The sequence below is a fragment of the Rattus norvegicus genome, chromosome 4 (genome assembly GCF_021556685.1).
Source record: "Rattus norvegicus strain SHRSP/BbbUtx chromosome 4, alternate assembly SHRSP_T2T, whole genome shotgun sequence".
In the NCBI taxonomy this organism is placed as follows: Eukaryota; Metazoa; Chordata; class Mammalia; order Rodentia; family Muridae; genus Rattus; species Rattus norvegicus.
In genome coordinates this window covers 130,968,793-130,994,188 of record NC_141537.1, presented here as the reverse complement: position 1 = coordinate 130,994,188, position 25,396 = coordinate 130,968,793, and the positions used below count along the sequence as shown (strand labels likewise).

The following is a 25,396-nucleotide window of genomic DNA, read 5'->3' as shown; positions in this document are numbered from 1 at the left end:
TTTCTGGCTCAAGGCTGGCATGGCCTTGGTATGATGCTGAGAAGGGTGGAGGCACTCAGACCTCTGATTAGGGCATTTATCTCTTTCCCAAGGGTGTTGCCATCTCGTGACCCAGGAAGTTCCTAAAAGCTCCACCTCTTAACATAGGAATGTGCTGATGAACACCATTCAGATGACAAAACTCTGTGTGAGGAAGGATTTTTATCTGTAAATGTTCCAGAACCTGGGACGGTGCCCCTAAAAAGTCAGGCAAAGACATGAAGGCCAGGCGGAGACTGGTCAACTCTTTTTCGAGTGCCAAGAGAAATTACTGTGAGGCCTAGCCGTCGTGTTTACAGCGAGGCAGGCACTGCTTCTTTTGTTCCCGGAGGTCTGGGCCTGGGCGCAGACAGGGTCCGTTGGCGGCTGGAGGTGGCCATGAAACCTAGAGTCTGCGGGTAACTAAGGGCTACCCTCGGCTCCCGGATGTGGCTTCACGCCACCGTCCGCGTCCTTCCGTGTGGGCGGGACTCAGCTCCCGGATCTGGTGGTTGTGTACGTGGAAGGGCGCGCGCATGCGCGGCGGAGCCCGGCTCAGCTGTGCCGGAGGCTCCGAACGCCGGGCGGCCGCGGGAGGCGGTGGGCCGGGGCCACCGCTGAGGCCGCCGGTGCCGGCCGGACCCGGCGCTGAGGAGGGGCCATGAGCTGGTTCAATGCCTCGCAGTTGTCCAGCTTCGCCAAGCAGGCCCTGTCCCAGGCCCAGAAGTCCATCGACAGGGTCCTGGACATCCAGGAGGAAGAGCCGAGCGCCTGGGCCGAGGCCATCCCGTACGGTGAGCCAGGTAAGCGGGTCCCGGGGTGTCGCTCCTGCCTACCGTCAGACCCCTGTTCCGCATGCTGCGGTCCCAGTGCGGGTCCTGCTGACCTCTGGTGTCACCTCGAGCTCTGGTCCTGGCCCCAGGCCCTTCCTACAGAGTCAGGCCGGAGCACACCCTCAGATCCCTAATTGCTACGCATCTTCCGCCTTTGCGTCCTAGGTCCCAACTGTGTAAATCCCAAGTCAGGGAGCCCTGCGAGTAGCGATTAATGGGCACAACGACTTTACAAAAAGCTTCCTTGTCAAAACAACCGAGTCGGATGGTAGTGCCCGTGTTCTACAGAAGAGCTAACCGAAACTCATTGCTTAAGTTAACTTTCTCCAGGTGAGGCCCGGACTGTACTGGGCATAGTAGCAAGAGAGTGCTCTGAGAGTTCCCAACTGTAGCTCTTTTTTTTTTTTTTTTTTTTTGGTCTTTCCAGTATCAGGTCTTTCGGATTGGCTGAAATTACTCTTTCCATGGTTTCGGTTACTTGTGTCTTTAAGTCTGAGGGATTCTTGAGCATTTTTACGCGTGTAGCAACGGACACAGTGCAGACCTTTGGATGAAAAGAGTAGTTGACCACTCTGGTTTCTGGTTTTAGTTGTACATTGTTGAAAACTCGAGACCGAAGCCGAGTCGTTGATATCTTAGTTTATGTCTGATTGTACGTATGTCGGGATCTCATTTCACATGTTACCTTGCTATTGAGTAGCTCACATTTCTGTGGTTGGACCCCAGAGTTGGAGTTACTAAACGTGGGTTTAGTTTCAGATATAAAGATACTCGTTATTCCCTGCCCCGCGCGAAATCTGAGACATGAATAGTGCTATATAATTTATTTTTAAGGGCAGGTTGTCTGGAATGGAATATGCTTTCTAAATGCTATTTTCATTGATCACCTGTTGTGTTTTAGATTACAAAACGACGTGGGTCTGAAGAATGGGGATAGTTTAAGTGGATGTGAGGTAACTATAATTTCCTACCACATTTTTCAAGATGCAGACTTAAACCCTGGTATCCATGAGGATGCTAATTAACTACCTCAAAGACCTAATCTTGTTTTAAGCTTCATTTTCTGGTTTTTACACACTGAACAAATAAATGTAAAACTCTGTCCCCAGTTCAGTTTCCCCAACACTCCTCATTCCTGGTAGCTTTGGGCTCTTTAATATTAAAGGGTAAATTTTATTAAAGGGCTTCTTGTTTGTTTGTTTTTTCTTCAGGAAGTCCCTAGTTATTGTGTGCCCTCTTTACCACCTTCTAATTGCACAGAGTTTTGATGATTTTTGCTATCTTAAAAAATGTGGAAAAAATATTTTGGAAAAAATAGTTTTAAGAGAGAGGAACTTGCAGACTGGCCATTAAGGACACAAAAGTGAATTTATTCACTGGAACTCACTGTTCACATCAGTTTAATTATGATTTTCGAAAAAGACTTGTCTCTACTCTCTCAGGTTGAGTTTTGAGCATTGTTGTCTGCTTAGCTTATAATTAAGTTTTATCATCTAATGTTACAAGAATAAAATGATTGTGTGCTGGATGGTGCTGTGAATATATGTGCCTGTTAGTGAAGATTTGGACTGTTGTCGTGAGATGAGTCTTGAATGTGGGATTTCTCACCAGCTATACAATCTTTATCACTACTTTAAGCATGTATTCAGAGGGGTTAACATACTTGATTTGGCTAGGCAAAGCCAAGCCTGGTATTGTATTTGTTTGTTAGACCCTCTTAGGTCAGCCCATACTGGTTTTATTCTTTTATACCCAAAGTTAACGTGGAAACTAATTAGTGATGCTGTAAGGAAAGAGTCTAACTTTTCCAAGTTACAGGGTACATTTCATAAGCTCTCTTTTCTCCCAGTTGATACCTCTGATAATGATTGTTATCTTAATGTTAATATGCTTTACTTAATGAACTAATTTATTTTTGTCAAAGGAATAAGTCCCTCTGTGAGTGGAGGATGGGATACTTCAACCTGGGGATTGAACTCAAGCTCTGAACCTCAGAGTTCACCAACAGCCTCTCAAGCAATTACAAAGCCAGTTCGGAGGACTGTAGTAGATGAATCTGAAAATTTCTTCAGTGCCTTTCTCTCTCCATCGGATGTGCAGACCATTCAGAAGAGTCCAGTGGTCTCAAAGCCTCCTGCTAAATCACAGCGACCAGAAGAAGAAGTGAAAAGCAGTTTACAAGAACCATCGTCTCCTGGCCAGTCCAGAACCTCTGAGACAGCGGAGTCTGAAGCGACAGACTCTGCCTGTGTTTCGGGAGAGACTCCAGCCGTGGGCACTCCCTCACCTGTCCCTGAAGGCAAGCGTGAAGAAACTGCTAGTGAAGAGTCTGAGGGGAAGGTGCCCACCGTGAGAGCGAAGGCGTCTGAAAGCGTAGTTAAGGTAAACACAGCAGAAGATGTATCTCCCACATCCACTCAGTCTCTTACGACCGAAACGAAGGATATGGCTTTGGAGCCTAAAGAACAAAAACACGAAGACAGACAAAGCAACACACCTTCTCCTCCTGTTAGCTCCTTCTCGTCAGGCACTTCCACCACCAGTGACATTGAAGTTTTAGATCATGAAAGTGTAATAAGTGAGAGCTCAGCTAGTTCAAGGCAAGAGACTTCAGATGCAAAGTCAAGTCTTCACCTCATGCAGACCTCATTTCAGCTTCTCTCTGCATCTGCTTGTCCTGAGTATGGCCGCTTAGATGACTTCCAAAAGCTCAGTGAGAGTTGCTGCTCTTCGGATGCTTTTGAGAGAATAGACTCGTTTAGTGTGCAGTCTCTGGATAGCCGGAGTGTGAGTGAAATCAACTCGGACGACGAACTGCCGGGTAGAGGCTATGCTTTAGTACCTATAGTCGTGAGTCCTTCAGCCCCGAAGACAAAAGTAGTAGAATCTACTGAGGAAAACGTTGAAGAAGAGGAAGGAAACGAGACATTAATTGCACCTTCTGAGGAAGCAGAATTAGAGGAAAGTGGCCGAAGTGCTACTCCAGTTAACTGTGACCAGCCAGATACATTGGCTTCTCCTACACCAGTAAATGTTGGGCCCTCTGCCTCTGGACCGGCCGCTGAGGATGGTGAAGCTGCTGAAAACCACCCAAAAGCACCACAGCTGGAGCAAGAAGATGTTGGCAAGGTAACTACAGAGTAGAAGGGGGCTTTGGGATGTGTTTCAGAGTTGCAGGTATTTTCATGAATGTGTGAGCTTAGATATTTGATCATTTAAATTATAGCAGTTAAGGACTTTAAAATGAATGATTATGTTAAATTATTTGAAATGCTTGCAAAGCAACCATGGTAGACTAAGTAGATATTATACAAAATGTTTCCATTTCTGTCTTTATTGCTGCTTCCTAATCACTTAACATTCTTTCATGCTCTGTTCATCCTTCTGTCTGTTTGCAAAGGACTGTTTATGTCACAAAGTGTTCTTCTGAAGATAGACATGTAATATCCATCAATCTGAATGGTACTACTTTATATCAAAGTGCTTTGCATGTATATTCTATTTTTGGGAAATTTTAGATTTTATCTTTTTGGTTTTATATGAATACTGTTGATGCTTTCCTGTGATTAATATTCTTTTTTTAATATAAAAGCTTTATATCTTTTTTTTTAAAGATTTATTTTTATGTATATGAGTACACTATAGCTTGTCTTCAGACACACCAGAAGAGGGCATCAGATCCCATTACAGATGGTTGTGAGCCACCATGTGGTTGCTGGGAATTGAACTCAGGACCTCTGGAAGAGCAGTCAGTGTTTTTAACTGCTGAGCCATCTCTCTAGCCCATGATTAATATTCTAATGTTGATGTTTTATGATATAGCAAGTATGCTTCTTACAATGTTTTGGCTTGGTTTTTCCTTACGTTACTTTTACAATCTGTTTTTAATAGGTATCTTACATGAATAAAAAATGAAATGCCCAAGGAGCAAAAGTAAAACCTGGGATGACCAGTGAATTCTTCCTAATACATACAAGAGAAAATGGTGTCTGTTCTTTAATGTTAAACCACAGCTTTGGTTTTTCCAGAGTTTATGAACAGGAGCTAACATCTTTAATAGGCTTCTGAAGTGTTTATAGAACGTGGAGAATGCACTGCGAATGCTCAGTGTTGCCTTAGCTAACATTTTTGAGTGCAGCAGGTTCTGTTCCTTAGGTTTAATATTGTTCAGGGACAAAACGCTATGCTATATTTTTGAACAAGCAGCAGCAATCATAGAGTATATGCTGGTATCTTGAATCCCCCAAAGGCAACACTAGATACTGTTCATGTTTTTAGTGTCTTTAGGAAGGTAAGTGATTTTTAGTCTGTCCTGACTCAGACAAGACACTTTTGAAGCTGGAAAGGCACCTTCTCTCCTTTTACAGATGAGTTCATCACTGCTTTAGCAAGACCTAAGACAGGAGATATTCAGAATTACTTCTGTTAGCTTTGTACTGACACATCCTAGAAATGCTTAAGGGTTTTTTTAATTTTTATTTTTAAGTATAGAGGATAATAGTAAAAAACAATTGCATTTGGTTACAGAGTAGTAAGAATATAATGGGATATCCAGCTACAACTAAATTCAGATGTGAAACATAACCAATAGTTTAGAGCCTTAACTTGACTTTTTTTTTTTTTTAACTTTATATCTCTTCCTCTTTAGTGGCTATACAGATAGATTATCCTAGATTTTTTTCTGTTAGAAACAAACTGCTTTAAATGGTCATATGCATATCGCCTAGTATATAAACATATGCTTCCTGTAAGGTATGCCTAGAAGTGGAATTTTCAGGTCGCTGATCAAGTATATGCTGCCTGGTTGTCCTCCCAGACTCGTTCATCGCTGTGTGTCCTACCAGTTCCATGCTTGCTCTGGTTTGTGAGCTCCTAACTGTCGACTAGATTGCGTCTGTCTCCTGTGTCTTCAGCGTTGCCTTAGGAGTTGGGAACAGCTTCCTCTTACAGCTTTTTACCTGCATCACAAACATTGACTCGTGTTTGTTCTCTTGTTCCAGACAGTTGAATTTCTGAATGAGAAGCTAGAAAAGAGGGAGACTCAATTATTGTCACTTAGTAAGGAAAAGGCACTTCTAGAGGAAGCTTATGATAACCTGAAGGAGTAAGTATCCGTGCACACGAGTGGTACCACAAAGCATGTGCAGGCACAAAGCATGTGCAGGCACAAAGCATGTGCCAGGCACAAAGCATGTGCCAGGCACAAAGCATGTGCAGGCCGCTGTTCTTGGGTGCTTTAAAATTGAACTGTTTCACAGTTTGGACCTGGAGAGGTGGCTTAGTGCTTCAGAACACTTGCTGCTATTGCCGAGGACCTGGGTTTGGTTCCCAGCACCCACATAACTCCAGGGGTACCAGGCTTGTATGTATGCGTGTGTGTATGTATGTAATATATGTATGTATGTAAAAACGCAAATAAATCTTTATAAGACATTTTACAGTTGAACTTGTTTATAGTCACTGAAAATTATATGGTGTTTCAATTATGAACATTTAAAGTTTATTTTCCTTCTCAAATTATTTTACCATATTACCTTTAACATTTCCATGTTTTATAAAAATACATTCATATGTGTATATTACACACACACACACACACACACACCTTCTTATCTTTTAGTATTAGAGATTTTAAATGTGTTTAATGAAAATTGAAACTATATAGTTAATACTGAATTGGTTTACTTTGAGACCATTGAGGAAGTGTGACACGAAAGATTTAGAATTTGTCTTAGATTTGCACATCTAATATTGGTGACATTTTCGCCAGTGGGTTTTATTTGAGGTTTCATAAAATTGGTTTGGTAGGGCTGAGGATTCGGGTTTGTGATCAGTCAGGTTTTTCCTAGCATGCATGGCCCTGGCTTCAGTCCTGAGCAACACTAATAATATATGAAGTTAATTTTGCAAGTAGTTTTTCTTTGATGCAGTAACTGTCTGGCCAGGCATGATGGCATACATGCCACGTATAATCCCAACTGAGAAAGAGAGGCAGGAGGATGAAGTTAGAGAGGACATTTGTGCTGTATTGTAGGACCTTGTCTTAAAAACAGAGCAAAATTAAAGGGACTAGACCTCACCCAGTTCTGTTTTAATATGGTATATGTTGAAAAAAATGCTGTCTCATGACCTCTAGACTGTTAAACGGTATCTTCATTCTTATATATTTTAAACCTAGTGAAATGTTCAGAGTAAAAGAAGAAAGTAGTAGCATTTCTTCCCTGAAAGATGAGTTTACCCAGAGGATCGCAGAAGCAGAAAGGAAAGCTCAACTCGCCTGCAAAGAGAGAGACACTGCGAAGAAGGTAACTGAACTGAACACTGTCAAGTGCCATGAATGAAGCTATAGTTTGGTATTAGAAACATGTAGCATATTAACAGATAAATTGTAGATTTTTGGTATATTAAAGTTGGTAGATTTTGATATTTTAGAGAAATCTAGAGACTGGAGAGTTGGCTCAGCAGGCTTTGAAACACCCATCAGCCAAGCATGAGGACTAGAGTTTGGATCTCCAGAACCCATGTTAAAGCCAGACATAATGGCAGGTGTCAGTAACCCCAGTGCTAGGGGAGGAGCTCAGAAATAGGTAGATGCTTTAAAAGCTCTTTAGCCTGCCAGCCAGCCTTGCCAAATCAATGAACTCCATGTTCAGACCGTGTCTCAGAAAATTAATGTGGAGCGGTAATCAGAGACGTTCCTGAAGGCTGCTGCATCCTCCACCGTTGTGCACATGCATACATACATTTTCTCCGAAACAGGTTTTTATGTAACTTATATATGAATCTTTGCAAAGACCATTAAGGTAACCAAAAATGGTAATTCCATCAGATTAAGCAACACTTAAGCCTAAGTGCCGACATTCCTCACCTTTGATCCCGTGGCATTTAGAAGGCTAATTCTGTTATGGGCTCTGCTACTCTGCTGTTAGATGCTTTGCTTAGCAGTGCCCTCAGCCTCTCCTGGTCACTGTAGTACGGCCATCCCTGCTTAGTTGCACGGATTGCCATATGCTCTTTGGGAGCAAAGCCATGCCTCTTAAGGAACTAATTGGGAGCACTCACATACTTAAGCTGTTAAAAACTGTGGTTGTTAATTATCATGTGAGTCCTAGTTACTAATAACTTGCTGCTTGCATTTAACTTTTTGAGGTTAGGATGATTTACTCTCTTACATTTTAACTTCTCTGTGTGGGCATGAGTGCGTGCATGCACGTGTGTATGTGCATGTGCACTCACTTGGCACACCATAGCCCACATACGAAGGTTAGGGGAATTTACAGTAGGTGATTCTCTCTCTCTACCATGTGGATGGATCCTGTACATCAAATACAGCTCATCAGCTTGGTGGCAAGTGATTTTAACTGCCAGTCCACTTCACAGGACCCCTTTCCTCCTTTTTGGGTAATGGTAATTTGGTTGCTGTTGTATTGGTACTTTAAAGTGTGCAACCATAATAGCTATATGCTTGGTTAATGGTAGTTTACTGTTTTTCTATATGAACTCTAACATGAAGTCTCGTGCTTGGTTGCTTTAATTAGCTAGCTCATTTTAGACACTGACAATGACTTGAGATGTTAACCAACAAACCTCTTCCTGTTCTGTATTGCTGTGTTATTCCCAATGCAAAGCCTAACCTATAGATTACATTTGTAGAGACACAGAAAGACAACGGTATAGGGAGTTGTTTTCACTCCTACTTCCATAGTAAAACTTGCTTATAGAGATGATGAGTGTAGACTTCATGTGGTATTCACAGCTGCTTTCTGGTGTTAACTACGTATGTGAGTTGACTAAACTGACAGATTTTACTATTGGAATGAGATTATGGGTGGGTGGCTTCTTCAAATGGGGAGGCTGGAAAATGTAGTATACATAGAATGAAAATGATTATGATAACCCCAGCTTTTTTAAATTAGGAAATGAAAACCATGAAGGAAGAACTTGCCTCTAGATTAAATAGTAGTCAGACTGCAGACCTTCTGAAGGAAAAGGATGAACAGATTCAAGGCTTAATGGAAGAAGGTGGGTATTTTGTTGATTATTAAAAATAGTCTAAGAAAAGGAAAAATACTTACTATATAATAGGTAGAACATGTTTCCTAATAGCAAATTTGAGCTGGGTGTGGTGGTACACACGTGTAGTCCTGCAACACTGAGTACAGCCAAGGATCTGCTGAGCGCAGGGGGCGAAGATAAACGTAACACAACAGCCCCCACCAAAACAGTGAATAAGTAAGAGAGAGAAGAGGAGGGGCAGGACGGAGCAGGAGGAGCAGGAAGGAATGGAGGAGAGGGAAACAAAAGCCAGGAAGGGACACCGCGGAAGTGTCTGTGACAGTTTATGGAAGACTGGGATGAGATGTCTTGAAAGAAAAATACGCTGTGTAGCTTTTTGCTCTAGGAAGAGTTTTTTTTCTTTTCTTTTTTTCTGAGCTGGGGACTGAACCCAGGGCCTTGCGTTTGCTAGGCAAGCGCTCTACCACTGAGCTAAATCCCCAACCCCACCCCCCACCCCCTTTTTTTTTAAGTTTCTAAAAACTGGGCAGAAATTTGTGCTGCCCTTTACAAGTTTGTGACTGTCATAAAAGAGTCCATCACTGAACAAAGACGTTGGAAAGCTGTGATTGTGGGTCTGTAAGGGCTTCGAGTTCCTGGTCTGAGTACGATGAGGTTTTAACATTTGATGACTTTTACTATTTTTGTATTTTGTTTTTTTAATTATTTGGATTTTTTTTTTTTTTACTCTTGGAGGTCAGTTTTTCTTCAGTGTATCTTTGCATCTTCAAGCATAGTTAAGATTGTATATTTCATGTGCAGCCTTCTCATGTCACTATAGAATTAAATATTTTGTATACTATTACTGATGGCTGTATAAAGCTCACTGTATGGCGAGATTGCAGTTATTTTAAAGATTGTTAATGTTAGATCTTTTTAAAATGTTCATATTACAAATGTGGAGCGGACATTTCCTAAGTTATTGAACGTAAATGTGTTTTGGAGCAGGTATAGAATTTGAGGACAATTAGAAGCAGTCACTTAATTTGAAATTAACTTTTTCCCACCTTTGATTTTTTTACTTACTAAGAATTCCTTTAATCAGTAAATATGTTTGATATTATTTGGTACAATACTCGATATGAGATACTTCCCTGTCTTTTAGAAACCCCCCCTTTTTTTTTAGTAGGAACTATAGGTACATAGGCAATTCTGAAATATAGCTATAAGCTGGATATGGTGGTACACACCTATAATCCCAGTGTTTGGGAGGCTGTGGTACTAGGAGGATCCTGAGTTTGAGGCTAAACATCAAATAAAGACTGTTAGTATCTTGTTACCTAGAATCCCGTCACATGGTAATTTTAATATTTATTGATAATTCCTGTTCAAATGAGTTTTAACATTGAAGGGATGCAGGTTCTTAGACACTCACTGGTTTTGTTGTTGTCATTGTTGTATTTTTACAATCACCAGGAGAAAAACTTTCGAAGCAGCAGCTGCATAATTCCAACATGATTAAGAAATTAAGAGCTAAGGATAAAGACAATGAAAGTGTTATTGCAAAGCTGAAGAAAAAAGCTAAGGAGCTGGAAGAGGAGCTACAGCATTTAAGACAGGTGACCAGCAGTCACTGTGCTCTGAAAATGCATTGATCTCACTTCCTGTAGTTGGCCATGGTGTGTGCAGCAGTCAGAATGATAATGGGATGTCAGGCAAGAAAAGGGTTTCAGTTTAATAGACAAATGAGTAGCTAATGTTCTCTTACGTCACTGTGATAAATACTTGACATGAACAACTTGAAGATGATGTTTTCTTTAACCCAAGATTCCAAAGATGAGATTCCATCAGTATGGGGAAGGTATAACAGAGGCTTGGTAGGTGGTGGTGCCAGTGTGTGGCAAGTGTTTATTACTTGGTGCCAACCAGAATGTAGAGAAGCAGAGCTGGGCTTACCCTGAAGGTCTGTTCTCCCATTTCTTCCAGCCAAGGTTCTAACAGCTTTCCAAAACTTACCTTGAGTAGAGCTGTGTTGAGACACGTGTGCCAGTGGGCCACATTTTCTATTCACGCTATAACCAGAGTGAAGAGATTCATGGAATACATCATCTACCATGACATCACTTATTGAAAAGTGTTCTTATTTGCTTTGATAACATAGGTCCTTGATGGCAAAGAAGAGGTTGAGAAACAACATAGAGAAAACATTAAAAAACTAAATTCTGTAGTAGAACGCCAGGAAAAAGATCTTGGCCGACTTCAGGTAGACATGAATGAACTTGAAGAAAAGAGCCGAAGTACTCAGGCTGCCCTAGACAGTGCCTACAGGTACGAAATAAGCAGCGTGTCTAGAGTCTGTTATCATGGTGGGAGGTCGAAGAAGTCTCTTTTCTATTTTGTTTTAAGTTTTTATGTGCGTTGGTATTTTTTCTACATGCATGTCTGTGTACCACATTCCTAACGAGATTGCTACTCTTAAATACTGAGTGCTCTCTCCAACTTGTCTTTTTTCTGTTATCTGGGTACTAGCAACATTTATAGATTTTCCTATGAGTGCGTTTGTTATTAGACAAAGCAAGTCCAATTTTAAGAGTTATTGTACGGATGTGCTGGCTGTTATTTTGAGATTTCTATAGTACATAGAAATTGAATCAGTGCAAGGTATGTGTTTACATTTGCATTTTATTAATAAATGAAAAGTATCAATCTACTTTTTACAGAGAACTTACTGATCTTCACAAAGCCAACGCTGCTAAGGACAGTGAGGTACAAGAAGCTGCTCTGAGGCGTGAGATGAAAGCTAAAGAAGAACTTTCTGGGGCACTGGAGAAGGCCCAGGAAGAAGCCCGTCAGCAGCAAGAGACTTTAGCACTTCAGGTAGGCAGTGGTAGTCAAAGCCAACTTTTGTATATTTGCATGTTTCTGCAGAGTGAAACAGTTTGCTAACAAATGTGAGTCTGTCCTTCTAAGAGTATACCTGGGAGGCTTCTATGACTGTGTTACTGCCATTTTTTATTTCTTGGCTTTCTGTGGTTTTTTACATGTTTATGAGTATATGGTGTTGTGGGATGTAGCTCGATGATAGAGCTAAACCCTCACTGCCAGGGGAAATAGAGTTTTATGAAACTAGGTATCCTGTTGCCAGAGTAATATATGTGCATATGATTAAAACACAGTTTCCAGAGACTGTATTATATAATTGACTCTTGGACATATATGTAACAACATTTCTGGCAGTTCATGAACCTAATGAAGGAAGAAAGAAAGTTTGGCATGCTGTGGTTACAAAATTGTCAAATATTGTCAGGCAGTGGTGGTGCATACCTTTAATCTCAGATCTTGGGAGTCAGAGGAAGATGAATATTTGACTTTGAGACTAGCCTGGTCTACAGAATGAGTTCCAGGACAGCCATAGCTACACAGAGAAACCCTGTCTGGAAAAAAACATAAAGGGGGGGGGGGGGGAACTAACTAATTACATAAACATAATATTATACATATTGAACATTTGAGATATATCATTTAGCTAACATGAATAATGCTGCTATAAATATTCATTATACTTTGTTTTGTTTGATTCTTTTAATGCAGCATTTTATGTGCTAGGGAAGTGTTGCCCTACTGAACTGCAGCTTCATTGCACAGTAGGTCTTATGTATACAGACATCTAGTTTTCCAAGCACTGTTCAAAACACGCAAAGCTATTCTCAGCAACCTCAGTTAACGTTTGGTTTTGTTTCACATATTTGGTGGATAAATGACTTACGGATGAAAGCTTGGTTTCTAATGTGTTCCACCCTGTTGGTCCTCCTGGTCAAAGCATCATCACTTTATCAGTGTCAGTCTCACTTCAGTGTTTCTGTCCTAAGGGCAGGGCTACAGACAGTCATTCTGATGGAGTCATCAGCCACACTTGTGTCTCTGCCACTCTTCTTACAGGAGAGATGACTTCTCGCACTGCTTTACAACTTGCTTTGTGTTGCCACTGGATGGCTCTTAAATTTGGCACCTAATCTTTAATGGTTGAGCTATCTCTAAGATGTTCTGCTAGTTGTATAATAGTAAAACTTAGAGTTTTAGTTTTATATCCCTTTGCTAATTAATTTCCAAGTATATTTTTGATGGGTTTGGATTGCTTTCAATATTTTGCGTTGTAAATTTGCTGTGGTCCATGCATTTCTGCCACCCTGTCACTTTCAAGAGGCCACCTTATATAAGGAAATATGTATATACAGAATATTACTACTTTACATTAATGGGCTAGAGAGATGACTCAGCAGTTAGGAGCATTTACTCCTCTTGCAAACTCAGGTTTGGTTCCCAGATCTCACATGGCTGCTTAATAACTGCCCTAACTCAGTTCCAGGTGGTCTAGTGCCCAATTCTGACCTCGTTGGTGTATATATATATGTATGTATATATGTATGTATGTATGTATGTATGTATGTATGTATTACATGTCATACACATATGTCACACACACACACACGAATACCCTAATTTTTTAATATTTAAAAATTCTTCAGATTAAAAATACATTGTAATAATAAAGAAAAATTGGAGTAAAAAATAGGGTACGAGACTGTCATTCTTTTTAAATTTTTTTTATTTTTTAAGATTTATTTACTTATATATATAATATATAAATGCTCTATTTGCTTGGATGCCTGCATGACAGAAGAGTACATCAGATCCCATTACAGATGATTGCGAACCACCATGTGGTTGCTGGGAATTGAACTCAGGACCTCTGGAAGAGCAACCAATGCTCTTTCTCAACCACTGAGCCATCTCTCCAGCCTGGGTTTGTCATTCTTGAAACCACCATGGTATAGAAGGACTGCTGATTTGTATCTTACTGTGTTAACATTATCTCCTTCTAGGATCTTCTTTAATAATTGATAACCATAGACACAATGTCTTTCCAGTTAGGATAAATAAGTATTTTGGCCTTGATTGTAATGTTTAGTGCTTATGTTCATGTATGAGCATTTGAAAACAAATCTCACACTGATACCATTTAGAGCTCTGCCTTCACCTTGTTGTTGCCAGGCTTGCTAATGCCCCAGGGCATCTCCACAGACTAAGTCTTCAGGACTGCAGTGACCAGATAGATTATTTAATATGATTTAAATAAGAGTTTAGATAGTTGAGGCAGTTACACGCTGTGTAGCTGTGTTGGTGACACCCTGTTCCTTGTTCTTGTACTGAGATAGTGCTGTGCAAGTGACCTTCGACTTGTTTCACACTCCCAAATAGCTGGACTGCAAGTGCACACCATCACACTCTTTCTCTTTTAGTTTTGTTTTATTGTTTAGATAGGGCCTACTGTGTAGCACAAAGCTATCTGGACAGCCTAGGCTGGCCTGGAAATCGAAACGCTGCTACTGACCTCACAGGTGTATGCCACCACCCCTAGTTTAGTACCTAATTTGTATTTGTTTCATCAGTCTAGCTCTGATCCCCTCTCTCTCATAGTATGGCAGGGCTATACATATTTGCATACTTTTCTTGGCTAAAGTGCTTTTGGTTAGGTAGTGAACGTGTTCATAGCCTTGGCATTGCTTAAGGAGCAGGATGTGTGCTCATTGTTTAGCATGAAGTGTCCTACTTAATCAACACACATGTCAGCTGGAAGTCACCGCTAATGTTCTGACAGTGTTGTTTATCCGGCAGGTTGGGGACCTTAGGCTAGCGCTGCAACGGGCAGAGCAAGCAGCTGCCAGGAAAGAGGATTACTTACGCCATGAGATCAGTGAACTTCAGCAGGTATTGTCATGGTTTCCCAAGCACAAGGTCAATAGTGTATCTTTTGAAGTAATATGACCACTCACGAGGCTAGTATTCCTGGGTCAAAAGCATTACTACCAGTGGACGAATTTTTGTAGCTTATGTGAACCAAGTGATCCCCTGGAAAAAAATAGGAAAATATCTAATTTTGTTTTAAAGGAAGTAATTTTATCATGATAGACTTGCTGTATATTCAATATTGTTTTTCTTTTCTTTTTTAAAGTAAGATAGCTAGAAATTTTTTTCTTGGAAAATTTTAACTGAAGCTTAGGTTTGCTGGTGTTTGTAGCCTTTTCTTCCCTCAGTCAGTGGTAATAAAGTAGGAATTTTTTGATTCAGAGACTCCAAGAAGCAGAGAATCGAAACCAGGAGCTGAGTCAAAGTGTTTCATCAACAACAAGACCTTTGCTTCGACAGATAGAAAATTTACAAGCAACTCTAGGATCCCAGACATCGTCATGGGAGATGCTAGAGAAGAATCTTTCTGATCGGCTCGGTAACTTCCTTAGTACTTTATGTTTGATGCAGGGGGTTTCTGTCTTGTGTGTAGAAGTAGAATAGTGGTATGACATTGAAACTCACCTGATCTCATGCTGACATTTGCGTCTAACATGTTTAGGTGTGTCTCTTCCCCCTTTTCATGGATTCCTCAGTTAGGACTCTTTTAAAATGTTTTTTCTTACACAGCGTGTCACATACTTTACTGCCCGCCATTTCATTTGTTGTGTTTATGTGGGGATGGTGTGTTTGTATGTGCACGTATGTGTGACAATTCATGTACCCACATGTATGTGCAGGTGTGTGGAGGGCAGAGGTTGATAAGTGTTATTTTCTGAAATGCACAAAGAACTTAACACTCCAAAGGGTTGAGTTCAGTTCAGGGCAACTTCCCTGTTCTGTTAATTAAACTTTGGGACATTGAAATTGGCTGAGGGAAATTACTGAATAGAGAATATTACTCTATTCATATACTTCTAGCCTAAACACATAAGATTTTTTTCTTTTTTTTTTTTCCAGATCTGGCAACTGAACCCAGGGCCTTGCGCTTGCTAGGCAAGCGCTCTACCACTGAGCTAAATCCCCAGCCCCCACACATAGGATTTTAAAAAGTTAGAAACATTTCATTAGTGCAGTCCTTTGATTTCTGAGTGTTAGTCTGGGTGTCTGTTCTGTAGTTGAGTCCCCACTTACTTGGGGAAGGATGTCTGCTGTGGTTCCAGAGTAGGAGTCTGGGGAATGAAGCTGCTGTAAGTATCCTTTCAGGAGGGAATGTGGGGTAAAGACTCTCACAGTTTTGAATAAAGGACCAAATATGCAATTACTGGACACGTGAGCATTCATGTTGAGTCTTCAGAAAAAAGGCTCCATTCACAGGGCTTAGAGCTGTGGGAGCAATCCAGTTTATTTACAGCCTTGGTAGCATTTTCGCTTCTCTGTTCTTACTGTGTTTTGTTTTGTTGTAATTTATCATTCATAAATTCTTATATCTCATCATCTCAATTTTCTTTTCCCTGTTGAGAGCTGATGTGGATCATTGTTTCATGTGCTTGTTTTCCACTTGTCCACCCTGTAGGATGAGCTGCTTGCTCATAGCTTTCGCTCATTTTTAAACTAGAGAGTTCTATCTGTACTTTAAGCCTACATGTGTCTTGCATTTATTTTTTTCCAATTTGTACCTTGTCTTTTTTATATTACCAACAAACAACTAAATAAGACAGGGTCTCATATAGCCAAACTGACATCAAAATGATCTGAAACTGGACCTCAAACTCTCTAGGTAGCCAAGGATGGTCTTGAACTCCTCCTGCTTCTTTTGCCAAGTCATGGGTTTATAGATGTACACCACCAACCTTGGTTTATGCAGTGCTGGGGATGAAACCATGGCCTCATGCATGCTAACTAACCAGGGAAGCTCCATCCTTAGCCCATGCGTCTTTCTCTCCTCTCCTCTTTACCTGCCACAGAAGTTTGTTTGAAGGACTCTCTTTCGTTGTGCTTTTTTTTTTTTTAATTCTATTTGTCTTTTACTAGTCTACGTTTGTCTGGATATGTGGTTGCTCCAGTGCTATTTGTTGACTCATTCCCCTAAATAACTGAATAACAGTGTTTTCAAGTAGATAGGCTGAGGAGAGAATGCTAACTTGTGCATTGAGCAGTGCTGGCTACTTGTCTTTGTCTGGAAACTTGAATCACTAGAAATTTGAGGTCAGAAACGACCTGGTGTCTGATCTTTCCCTGGTGTATGTGTTTGATTTCTTCTTCCTCTGTAACCAGGTGAATCACAGACCTTGTTGGCTGCAGCAGTTGAAAGAGAACGTGCAGCTACGGAAGAACTCCTAGCCAACAAAATCCAGATGTCTTCAGTGGAGTCGCAGAATGCATTACTACGACAGGAAAACAGTAGACTGCAGGCCCAGCTAGAGTCAGAGAAAAATAAATTAAGAAAACTAGAGGATGAAAATAGCCGGTGAGTATATTTATGTGTTATTCTCTGTGGTTCTTGACATTTGGGTCTCAGTGTCATTGCATGGAGTACTGAAAGTGAACACCTTGCAGTATTTAAAGTCAGGGTCATTGTGACATGCGTCAGGCTAGGGAAGGATCCACTTGTAGGTCTTGTGAGGCTGCATGCTATGCTCTACTTATGTTGTGGTTTTCCAGGTAAAATCCCATCAATATGTATTTTTTAAAAAGAGGCCAATGCCACCAACGAAAGCAAAGGTGGGGTGGGGGTGGCTTTGTAGTCTTCCATTTTTTTTCTCTAAATAAGTATTTGGATTCTCCTAAAACCATGGCCTGTAAAATCATCTATCTGAAATTACATAAAGTCATAATAGATAAACTTTTACCCTTGATTTCTGCTTTTTCTTTCTTTTTCTTTTTTGTTACATTTGAGCTCGGAATGGTGGTACTTAAAATTACTGTTTAAATGTCCTATTTTAAATTTCTGAGTACTGGTTTAAAATATGGGGTTGGGGGAGTAGAACTTTTGAGGCTCGGTGATCTGGAACAGTCAGCTGAAAAGCCTTCAATGCTCAGCTGGTGACAAAATGACTACTGACTAACTGGGGTTTGACAAGTGGAGAGGTTTTAATAGTCTGTCCTGTTGTCTTTTTGTTTTGTTTAATTCCCTCTGGTTTACTAGGTACCAGGTTGAATTAGAAAATCTAAAAGATGAATATGTAAGAACACTTGAAGAGGCAAGGAAAGAAAAGGTATTTCCTGGTGTTCGCTCTCCCCAGGGCTTGCATTTAGATGGATGGGATGGCAGCGAGCTGCTGCTGAGTTAAGCTGGCTGAGCAGGAACCTTGTCTTCAGTGGGGAAGGGGCAGCTTGTACTTGACACTCTGAGCTTTGCAGTTGACTCATGCCGGTGCCATGGGCTAGTATCTCAAAATGATCTCGCTGTACTCTCTCCTTTAGACACTTTTGAGCAGTCAGTTAGAAATGGAAAGAATGAAAGTTGAACAAGAAAGGAAGAAAACCATTTTCACTCAAGAAACACTAAAAGAAAAGGTACTAAGTTGTGGTGGTTTGTGCTAATTTGTATAGCTAAGCTGTTGTGGGTGACTGTGGGTTCGTTTAGTAGTACTGACGTCTTAAGTTTTTCCCCTTGTAAAATTTCTGGGCTGAGTGTGGTAGCACTGCAGTGTTCCATGAGAACAATTTGAAGTCATTTGAGTGCATTCAAATTGGTCTGTGGTTAGGTTCTAAATTATAGAAACATTTGCACTTTTAAAAATGCTTGAAATTTTAAAATTTTTGTGATGTCTCACTGAAACTAATGTAGTAAATGGCCCGAAGGCAACTTGAGAATGAATTGGCTTGTTGTACCTTTCTGATTAGTAAATGTAGTGAGGTTTTTGTTGTTGTCATTTATGTTTTGCATGTGTGTTAGTGTATTGTGTGGAAACATGCGTATGTGTGTTTGCATATGTGCAGTTGTGTCTGTGCACATGTATGTGGAGGTCCAAAGTTGATATTGGGTGTCTTCAGTTACTCTCTACTTTGTTTTACTGAGGCAAGTCTCTTGCTGAACCTAGAGCTACTCTAACTAGCTAGCTGTCTCAGGGATCCCATGTCTACCCCCTGGGCACTGGGATTATAGGGAGCTGCTACATTTGCCTGTTTTTTCTATGGATTCTGGCATCTGAAATCTGGTCTCCATGCTTTATGCACTAAGCCGCCTCCTTAGCTCCTAAAGGGAATTTTTACAAAACATCTTTTCTATTCTTAAAGAATTGTAACAAACTGAAAGTTAGCACAGTAAGTTAAAATAAGTCCACAAAAATGGAAATTACCTTTTGAATATATTTGGATGTTTTTTAATTTTTAATTTTATTTTTATTTTATGTGTATACGTGTATGTATGTCTTTGTACCACATGCATACAGTATCCTTAGACGCCACAAGAGGGCATTAGATTCCCCAGAGCAGGTTAGAGGTGTTTCCAGTCACTGTGTCCCTGCCTGGAATTGAATCCTGGTTCTCCTAAGCTGGTACTCTTAACTGCTTAGCCAGCTGTTCAGCCCCCAGGTATTTTGTTTTTGTTTTGTTTTTTTAAGTTAGGTTCTTTCTTTGTAGTCCTGGTTGACCCCGGAACTTACTGTGTAGACCAGGCTGGCCTCGAATTCAGAGAGATTTGCCTGCCTCTGCTCCTAAATGCTAGGATTAAAGGTATGCACCACCACTGCCTGGCCTTTTTTTTCTTTTTTTTTGGGGGGCCATTAAAATAAAATGAATAAGTCAGAAATTTTAGCAATTTTAAGAGTAGTTGGTAATATGTTATATAACTTGGTTAGCTTCTGCAGGCTTTCAACCAAAGCATTCTGATTCCATTTAAAACAAAACCAAACCTGACTAGTATATTACAATATAAATAGATCAAGGCAGGCTTAAAACTAAAAAAAATATTTTTATTGGCTTTGTAAGATTTATTTATTTTATGTATTTGAGTGTTCTGTTTTCATGTACACCAGAAGAGAGTCAGAATCCATTACAGATGGTTGTAAGCCACTATGTGGTTGTTGGGAATTGAACTCAAGATCTTCGGAAGATCAGCCAGTGTTCTTTTTATTTTTTTTTTAAATCACACTTTTTATCTTCTGGCAGATATATATTTTTTTTTTTGATTTATTTATTTCATGTATGTGAGTACACTGTTGCTGTCTTCAGACACACCAGAAGAGGTCATCGGATCCAATTGCAGATGGTTGTGAGCCACCATGTGGTTTCTGGGAATTGAACTCAGGACCTCTAGAAGAGCAGTCAGTGCTTTAACCGCTGAGCCATCTCTCCAGCCCCAGCCAGTGTTCTTAACTGTTGAGTCATTTCTCCAGATCCCAGGCTTTGAATTTTAATTTAAAATGTTTTTATTATGTGTACTTTAGTGTGTATGTGTATGTACATGTGTACACGCATCCCCTGTGGGTCAGAGGACAACATGTTAGAGGATAGAACTGTTTCTTTCTCCTTTACCATGAGGGTCATGGGATTGATTGAACTCAGTTCAGGTTTGGCAGCGCCCATCCTTACCTGATGACCATCTTGACAGCTCAGCTCCTAATTTTTAAATGCTTTTCATGCTTCTAAGACTTGTGGCTTTGAGAAATCATATCTGTAACATGTTATGGAGAATGTAAAACCTTTGATTTCATTAATTTTAGAAATTGTTCTTGCTTCCTTTATTTTTTGCTTCTCAGTCTTACAGAGTTTTTTTCCCCCTAAGGAGCACAAGCCGTTTTCCGTTTCTAGTACTCCCACCATGTCACGATCCAGTTCTCTAAGTGGAGTAGATATGGCAGGGCTGCAGACATCCTTCCTATCTCAGGTAATGGCTTACATTTCTCACCCTTGAGTAAGGCTAAAGGCAACATGCAGTTGCCAGATGGACTGTCACCGTGACCTTGTTGGGGAGGGTGGTGCTAATTGAAGGGAAGAAATACACATGATTTTCTCCTTTTGAGAAAACTCAGAGACATTTCAAAAAGCAAGAATGAACGTGATGATAGGACATGTTAATTGTGTGTGTGTGTTCTTCAACTGAATAGGATGAGTCTCACGACCATTCATTTGGGCCAATGTCTACGTCAGCCAGTGGAAGCAATCTTTATGAAGCTGTAAGGATGGGAGCCGGATCAAGCATTATCGAAAATCTTCAGTCTCAGCTAAAGCTGAGGGAAGGAGAAATTAGTCATTTACAGGTATTGAAAAACTTCAGTACGCTGAGGAAGTCCATGAAATAATGAGTCCCAGTTAGTAGTAGTAGCCCTCATTTCACCTGAATTTTGAGCACATTGGAAAAATAATATCAATTGGTAATATATAAAACCCAATTGTGTATTACGCGTATTAATAATAAAAGCTAGAGTCAAATGATTGGTTCTCCTACCCGACTTACTGCCAGAATTAGAATTAGGTAGATTTATCTGCTCCGTCCTAGGACATGCTGGGGGCCTGTGCCATGGCCTTCCCCAGAGAGGACTAAGGGTATCTAAGAACAGGAATGGCTCCCTCCTTCCCAGCCTTCTTCTCAACAAGAAAAAAGGAAGTGCTGAAACAGCACGCTTGCGTCTTCTTCCTGTGTGTGCACAGAAACAGGTTCTCTAACGTGCTCCTCAAGGATGGGATAACATGAGAGACCTGCACACAGGAGGAACAGCGCAGAGGAGGGAGCTGTATGAAGTCTTGTTCATGAGTTACAGTGATAAGCTTTATACACTGAAAATGAATAGCTCTTCCCATTCTCATTCGCACAGTCTTAACACGGATTGATGTGCTCGCCCAGGCTGCTGTGCTTGAGAGTGCCACCTAGATTTTTCAGAAAGTAGTGACAGCTTTTAGCGATAAGACCTACACAGTTGGGAGGACCACATTAAAGTACGTTCTCATGCCTTTGGCTGCTTCTGATAACATAGAGGAATGGAAATGTGCACTGTTAGAGAAAAATCTGGTTGCATTTTTGCAACAAATCATTGGAATTTTTTCTTTCTTGCTTCGTGAACCCTCTAATTAATAAACTTCTAAAGAAAATTGGGGCCCCCTCTTTTCCCACTACTTTAGGATTATATACTGACATATGTTTGTTTTCAAAAAATGACAACAGAGTATTTTTATGTTAGTAAGAGCATTAAACAAGGTATGTTTTTATTGAAACTATTTTGTGATTATGTTTTTCAGCTAGAAATTAGTAACCTAGAAAAAACTCGATCCATAATGTCCGAAGAGCTAGTTAAATTAACAAATCAGAATGATGAACTTGAGGAGAAAGTGAAAGAGATACCCAAGCTTCGAGTTCAGCTGCGAGTAAGTATTCTTCACTTAGGGATAAATCTAAGATATTTTAATTCAATTATTAAATTTCCTGTTTTTAATTTACATAAAATGCATATGGATGACTTGGTAATTTCGTTGAGAATTAAGGCGTTAGTAGTTGAATAGAGAATGTTAAAGATGACTCTATTGCCTGTGTTACTGTCTGTCTAAACTGTCTGTGTGTGTGTGCCTTTATAGTATTGGACTTGGTGTATGTTTCATCCCATCACTGTAGCATATTGACTGTTAGGGGAGACTCGTCATATGGGATAAATGCCAAGCAACTTAACCCAAGTTAATCAGGAAGACAAAAGGCTCATCAAGGATACTTAAATTCATGGGAAGGAGACTGACTAAATCTTATTTGGAGAGAATTGTACAATTCATGGAGAAATATGGTTTGGCGTGTGTGTGTGTGTGTGTGTGTCCGTCTGTCTCTGGGTGTGTGTGTGTGTGTGTGTGTGTGTTGTGTTTCTGTTTGTATGTGTTATATACGTATGTGCTAGGATGCACGCTAGGAGGTGGGAAGAATAAGTAGCTGTCTGGCTCTACCACTCTCTACCCTTTTTTTTCCTTCACACACAGTCTCGCTGAGCCTGGAGCTTGCTGTTTTGTGGGTAGGCTGGCTGACTGGCCAGCTGCTCCAGTGAGCCTCCTCCCAGGTTTGGAGTTACAGGCCTCATGGCTTTTGATGTCAGTGTTAGGCTTAGAAGCAAGGTCCTCGTGTTTGTTCAGCCAGTGCTCCTCCTCACTGAGCCCGCTCCTCACTGAGCCCGCTCCTCAGGCGTCCATCTAACTTTTAATAGCAGTTCCTCTTTTTTGTTCTAGATAGACTGGCTATGAGTTTAACTTTTAAAAGAGACGAGTTTATATTTTTATTCAACTTCTGCAATCTTTTTCTAGTGACTTATAACAACTGTAAATGTTTGTATGATCATTAAAAAATATAAATGTATTTTTTAGGATTTGGATCAAAGATACAACACTATTCTGCAGATGTATGGAGAAAAAGCAGAAGAAGCAGAGGAACTTCGCCTGGATCTTGAAGATGTAAAAAATATGTATAAAACTCAAATAGATGAACTTCTAAGACAAAGACTCAGCTAACTTGTGAAGTTTGTGTTCCATCACACTAATGTAAACACTTATATATAAATGCAGACGTACAATAAATTCTTCTACAGAATTAGAAACTTGGATTTGCTGTAGATTGTAAAAAAAACTTTTTAAAAATTCTTTTATAGTACATAGTGATATTTGCAGTTAAATTATTTTATGTAATATTTGAATTTTATTTTTGAAATTGTTCTTTAAAATTTTATTTTTTAAAGCTTTTTTTTTCTTTTTGGTGCCTTGAACAGCACAGAGATTTATTACTTTATCCACTTATCAGTACAGCTAGGAAAGGAGATTGGTGTTTCGTATTATTGTGGATACATAATTAATTGTATTGTATCTAATTTGTATGTGTTTGTACATATTGAGAGATTTACAGAGTAATGTTAACATGGAAATTTTGAAATCTTTCACATTGAAATCTTCAACATATTTCTTAAAAATGTTTTAAACATTTGAGTAAAAAGGTTATTAAGCCTATGACTACTAAATTATAAACTAAGGTTTTCCTTTAAAAGCAGAAGTCACACTGACATGTCTAAAATTTAAAGAGTAATTTAAACTTAAAAAATATCTCTGTTTTGAAAATTTATTCCATGTATCTTCCACAATGAAGTATGAACAAATGTGAATGCATTTTGTTACTTATCCAAAGAAAGCTATAAACATTGACTAGGCTTAATTGGGTAGTAGGAAATGTTGCTTATAATAAATTGTGATAGATAGCATCAGTAGCGGATAACTTTGAAATATTTTACTACACTGTTAAATGAATCTAACATAATAAAATCATTAACAAAATTTACTTTTAAAATTAGTCAATTTACTCTTTAAAAATTACTTGTCTAGTTTTGTACAATATTTTCAAACATTAAAAATGAATGTTTTAAAACAATCTGCATAGCGAAACATAAAAGTAATAGGAGTCCACTTAAATTGGGGATTTTGTAATTTTGTGTAGTTTAACATTTTTTCCTTGAACCTTTAACAAATGAAAAAATAGCAAAGAGTAGTATAGAATAACATTCTTTAGAATATAGGTTTTCCCTCTTCCAAATGTTACTTTGTTTAAAAGTTAATCAGGTTGTGTTATAAACCTGTAAAATATTTTGATAGGTTTTATTACTTAAAAATTATTTAATTGCTTTTATCACAGTCCCTCTTTATCTGTTTTTTGGCTTTTTGTGGTTCCAGCCAAGGTAAAAAATAATCCAAAAATACATGGAAATTCCAGAAAGAGCTGATAAATGTCGAGGTGTATGCTGCTCAGAGCAGCCTGCTGGCGTCTCACTTCTGACTCCGTTGTCCGTCCATCCCCAGCCCTTATCAGTCACTGTGCCACCTCAGCTATTGGTCTATTGTAATACGGTGGATGCACTCCTGTTCAGGTACTGGCTCCAAGTGAAGAAGCCAGAGGTTAGCCAGAATAGCTTCCTCTACTGGGATGATGAACGTCAACATTGGCAATTTTGCTGGAAGTTGGGTAGCTTTTAATGTTTCAGACATCCACCTAGGGTCAAAACTGTCTAACCCCCTATGAGAAGATAGGACTTCAAGTAAAAACTTAATTTTAGTTACGTTTTAAACTATGCTCCAGAACACAGCTGTGAGTATCCATCTTGCAGAATGGAGAATTTTTAGGGAATATTCAAGTGACCTTGTGTTTATCTCGTGTTCCTGTGTTTCTGTTGTGGGAGTTCAGATCTGTAGCGTGAATAAATGTTCTTTTGGTGAAAGTAACAGTCATAAAATTAAGTTTCCGTATTTTAGTGGTAGAAAGAAGCCTCATAACTTTTTCATAGCTTTAAATTGTTTTAATATTCAGGGGCAAGATGATAAATCTAATAGCAATAAATATATAGAGTTAGAAGAGACAGGAAACCTGAATTTCAAAATTCTTGGCAAGCATTTGAAACTGGTAGTTTGGGAAATATAAAATACTTTTTAAACAAATAATTTGGGAAATGTGGTGGAGAAAAGATTTTGAAATTAAAATTTCCTGTATTAAATTCTAAATGTTATAATATTAACATTAAATTTTTTCTTGGTCCTTAATAACATTAATAAAATCAGCACACTTAAAATCTTAAAATGTTTTCAACTTATTTATTCATAAAATGACATGCAACCATTTATATTTGCTTCACCTCTAAAGTAATAGCTGATGTTCACACTGCTTTTATTTTGTCTAGAATATACTTAGACCTTTCAATACACTTCAAGTTGATAAGGGGCACTGAATAAATTTCTTGTAAATAACCCAGTAAGTGGCAAAAGACTTATTAAACATTGGTTCTTTAATTAATTTTCTTTGTTATATATTATTGAAA

At 39.4% G+C, this 25,396-nt stretch overlaps 1 protein-coding gene and 1 non-coding gene across 6 annotated transcripts; both read left to right on the top strand.

Annotated features, from left to right (window-relative positions):
* Positions 1-558: 558 nt before the first annotated feature.
* On the top strand, positions 559-25,158 carry Tmf1 (TATA element modulatory factor 1). 5 transcript variants are annotated; one of them, XR_015685221.1, is made up of 18 exons: positions 559-821; positions 1,753-1,804; positions 2,776-3,980; positions 5,852-5,955; positions 7,030-7,156; positions 8,768-8,873; positions 10,323-10,465; positions 11,008-11,174; positions 11,567-11,723; positions 14,523-14,615; positions 14,976-15,132; positions 15,654-17,103; positions 17,782-17,851; positions 18,060-18,152; positions 20,365-20,466; positions 20,687-20,839; positions 21,816-21,941; positions 22,914-23,871. XR_015685221.1 is itself a non-coding variant. In XM_087655539.1 (18 exons), exons 3-18 carry the CDS (start codon positions 3,297-3,299, stop codon positions 23,055-23,057), a joined length of 2,619 nt encoding a protein of 872 aa, XP_087511665.1. In that variant the 5' UTR covers positions 559-821; positions 1,753-1,804; positions 2,776-3,296; the 3' UTR covers positions 23,058-25,158.
* LOC120102630 (small nucleolar RNA SNORA36 family) lies at positions 15,493-15,623 on the top strand. The gene has a single exon (XR_015687330.1). It is a non-coding gene; the product is annotated as a small nucleolar RNA SNORA36 family (small nucleolar RNA).
* Positions 25,159-25,396: the final 238 nt, after the last annotated feature.

Excerpts from the sequence above, each read along its gene's own strand:
- Tmf1 (XM_087655539.1), top strand. The coding sequence starts at position 3,297 with ATGGCTTTGGAGCCTAAAGAACAAAAACACGAAGACAGACAAAGCAAC. Across the intron at positions 3,981-5,851 it reads AGCAAGAAGATGTTGGCAAG|ACAGTTGAATTTCTGAATGA; the intron begins GTAACTACAGAG and ends CTCTTGTTCCAG. Across the intron at positions 10,466-11,007 it reads AGCTACAGCATTTAAGACAG|GTCCTTGATGGCAAAGAAGA; the intron begins GTGACCAGCAGT and ends TTGATAACATAG.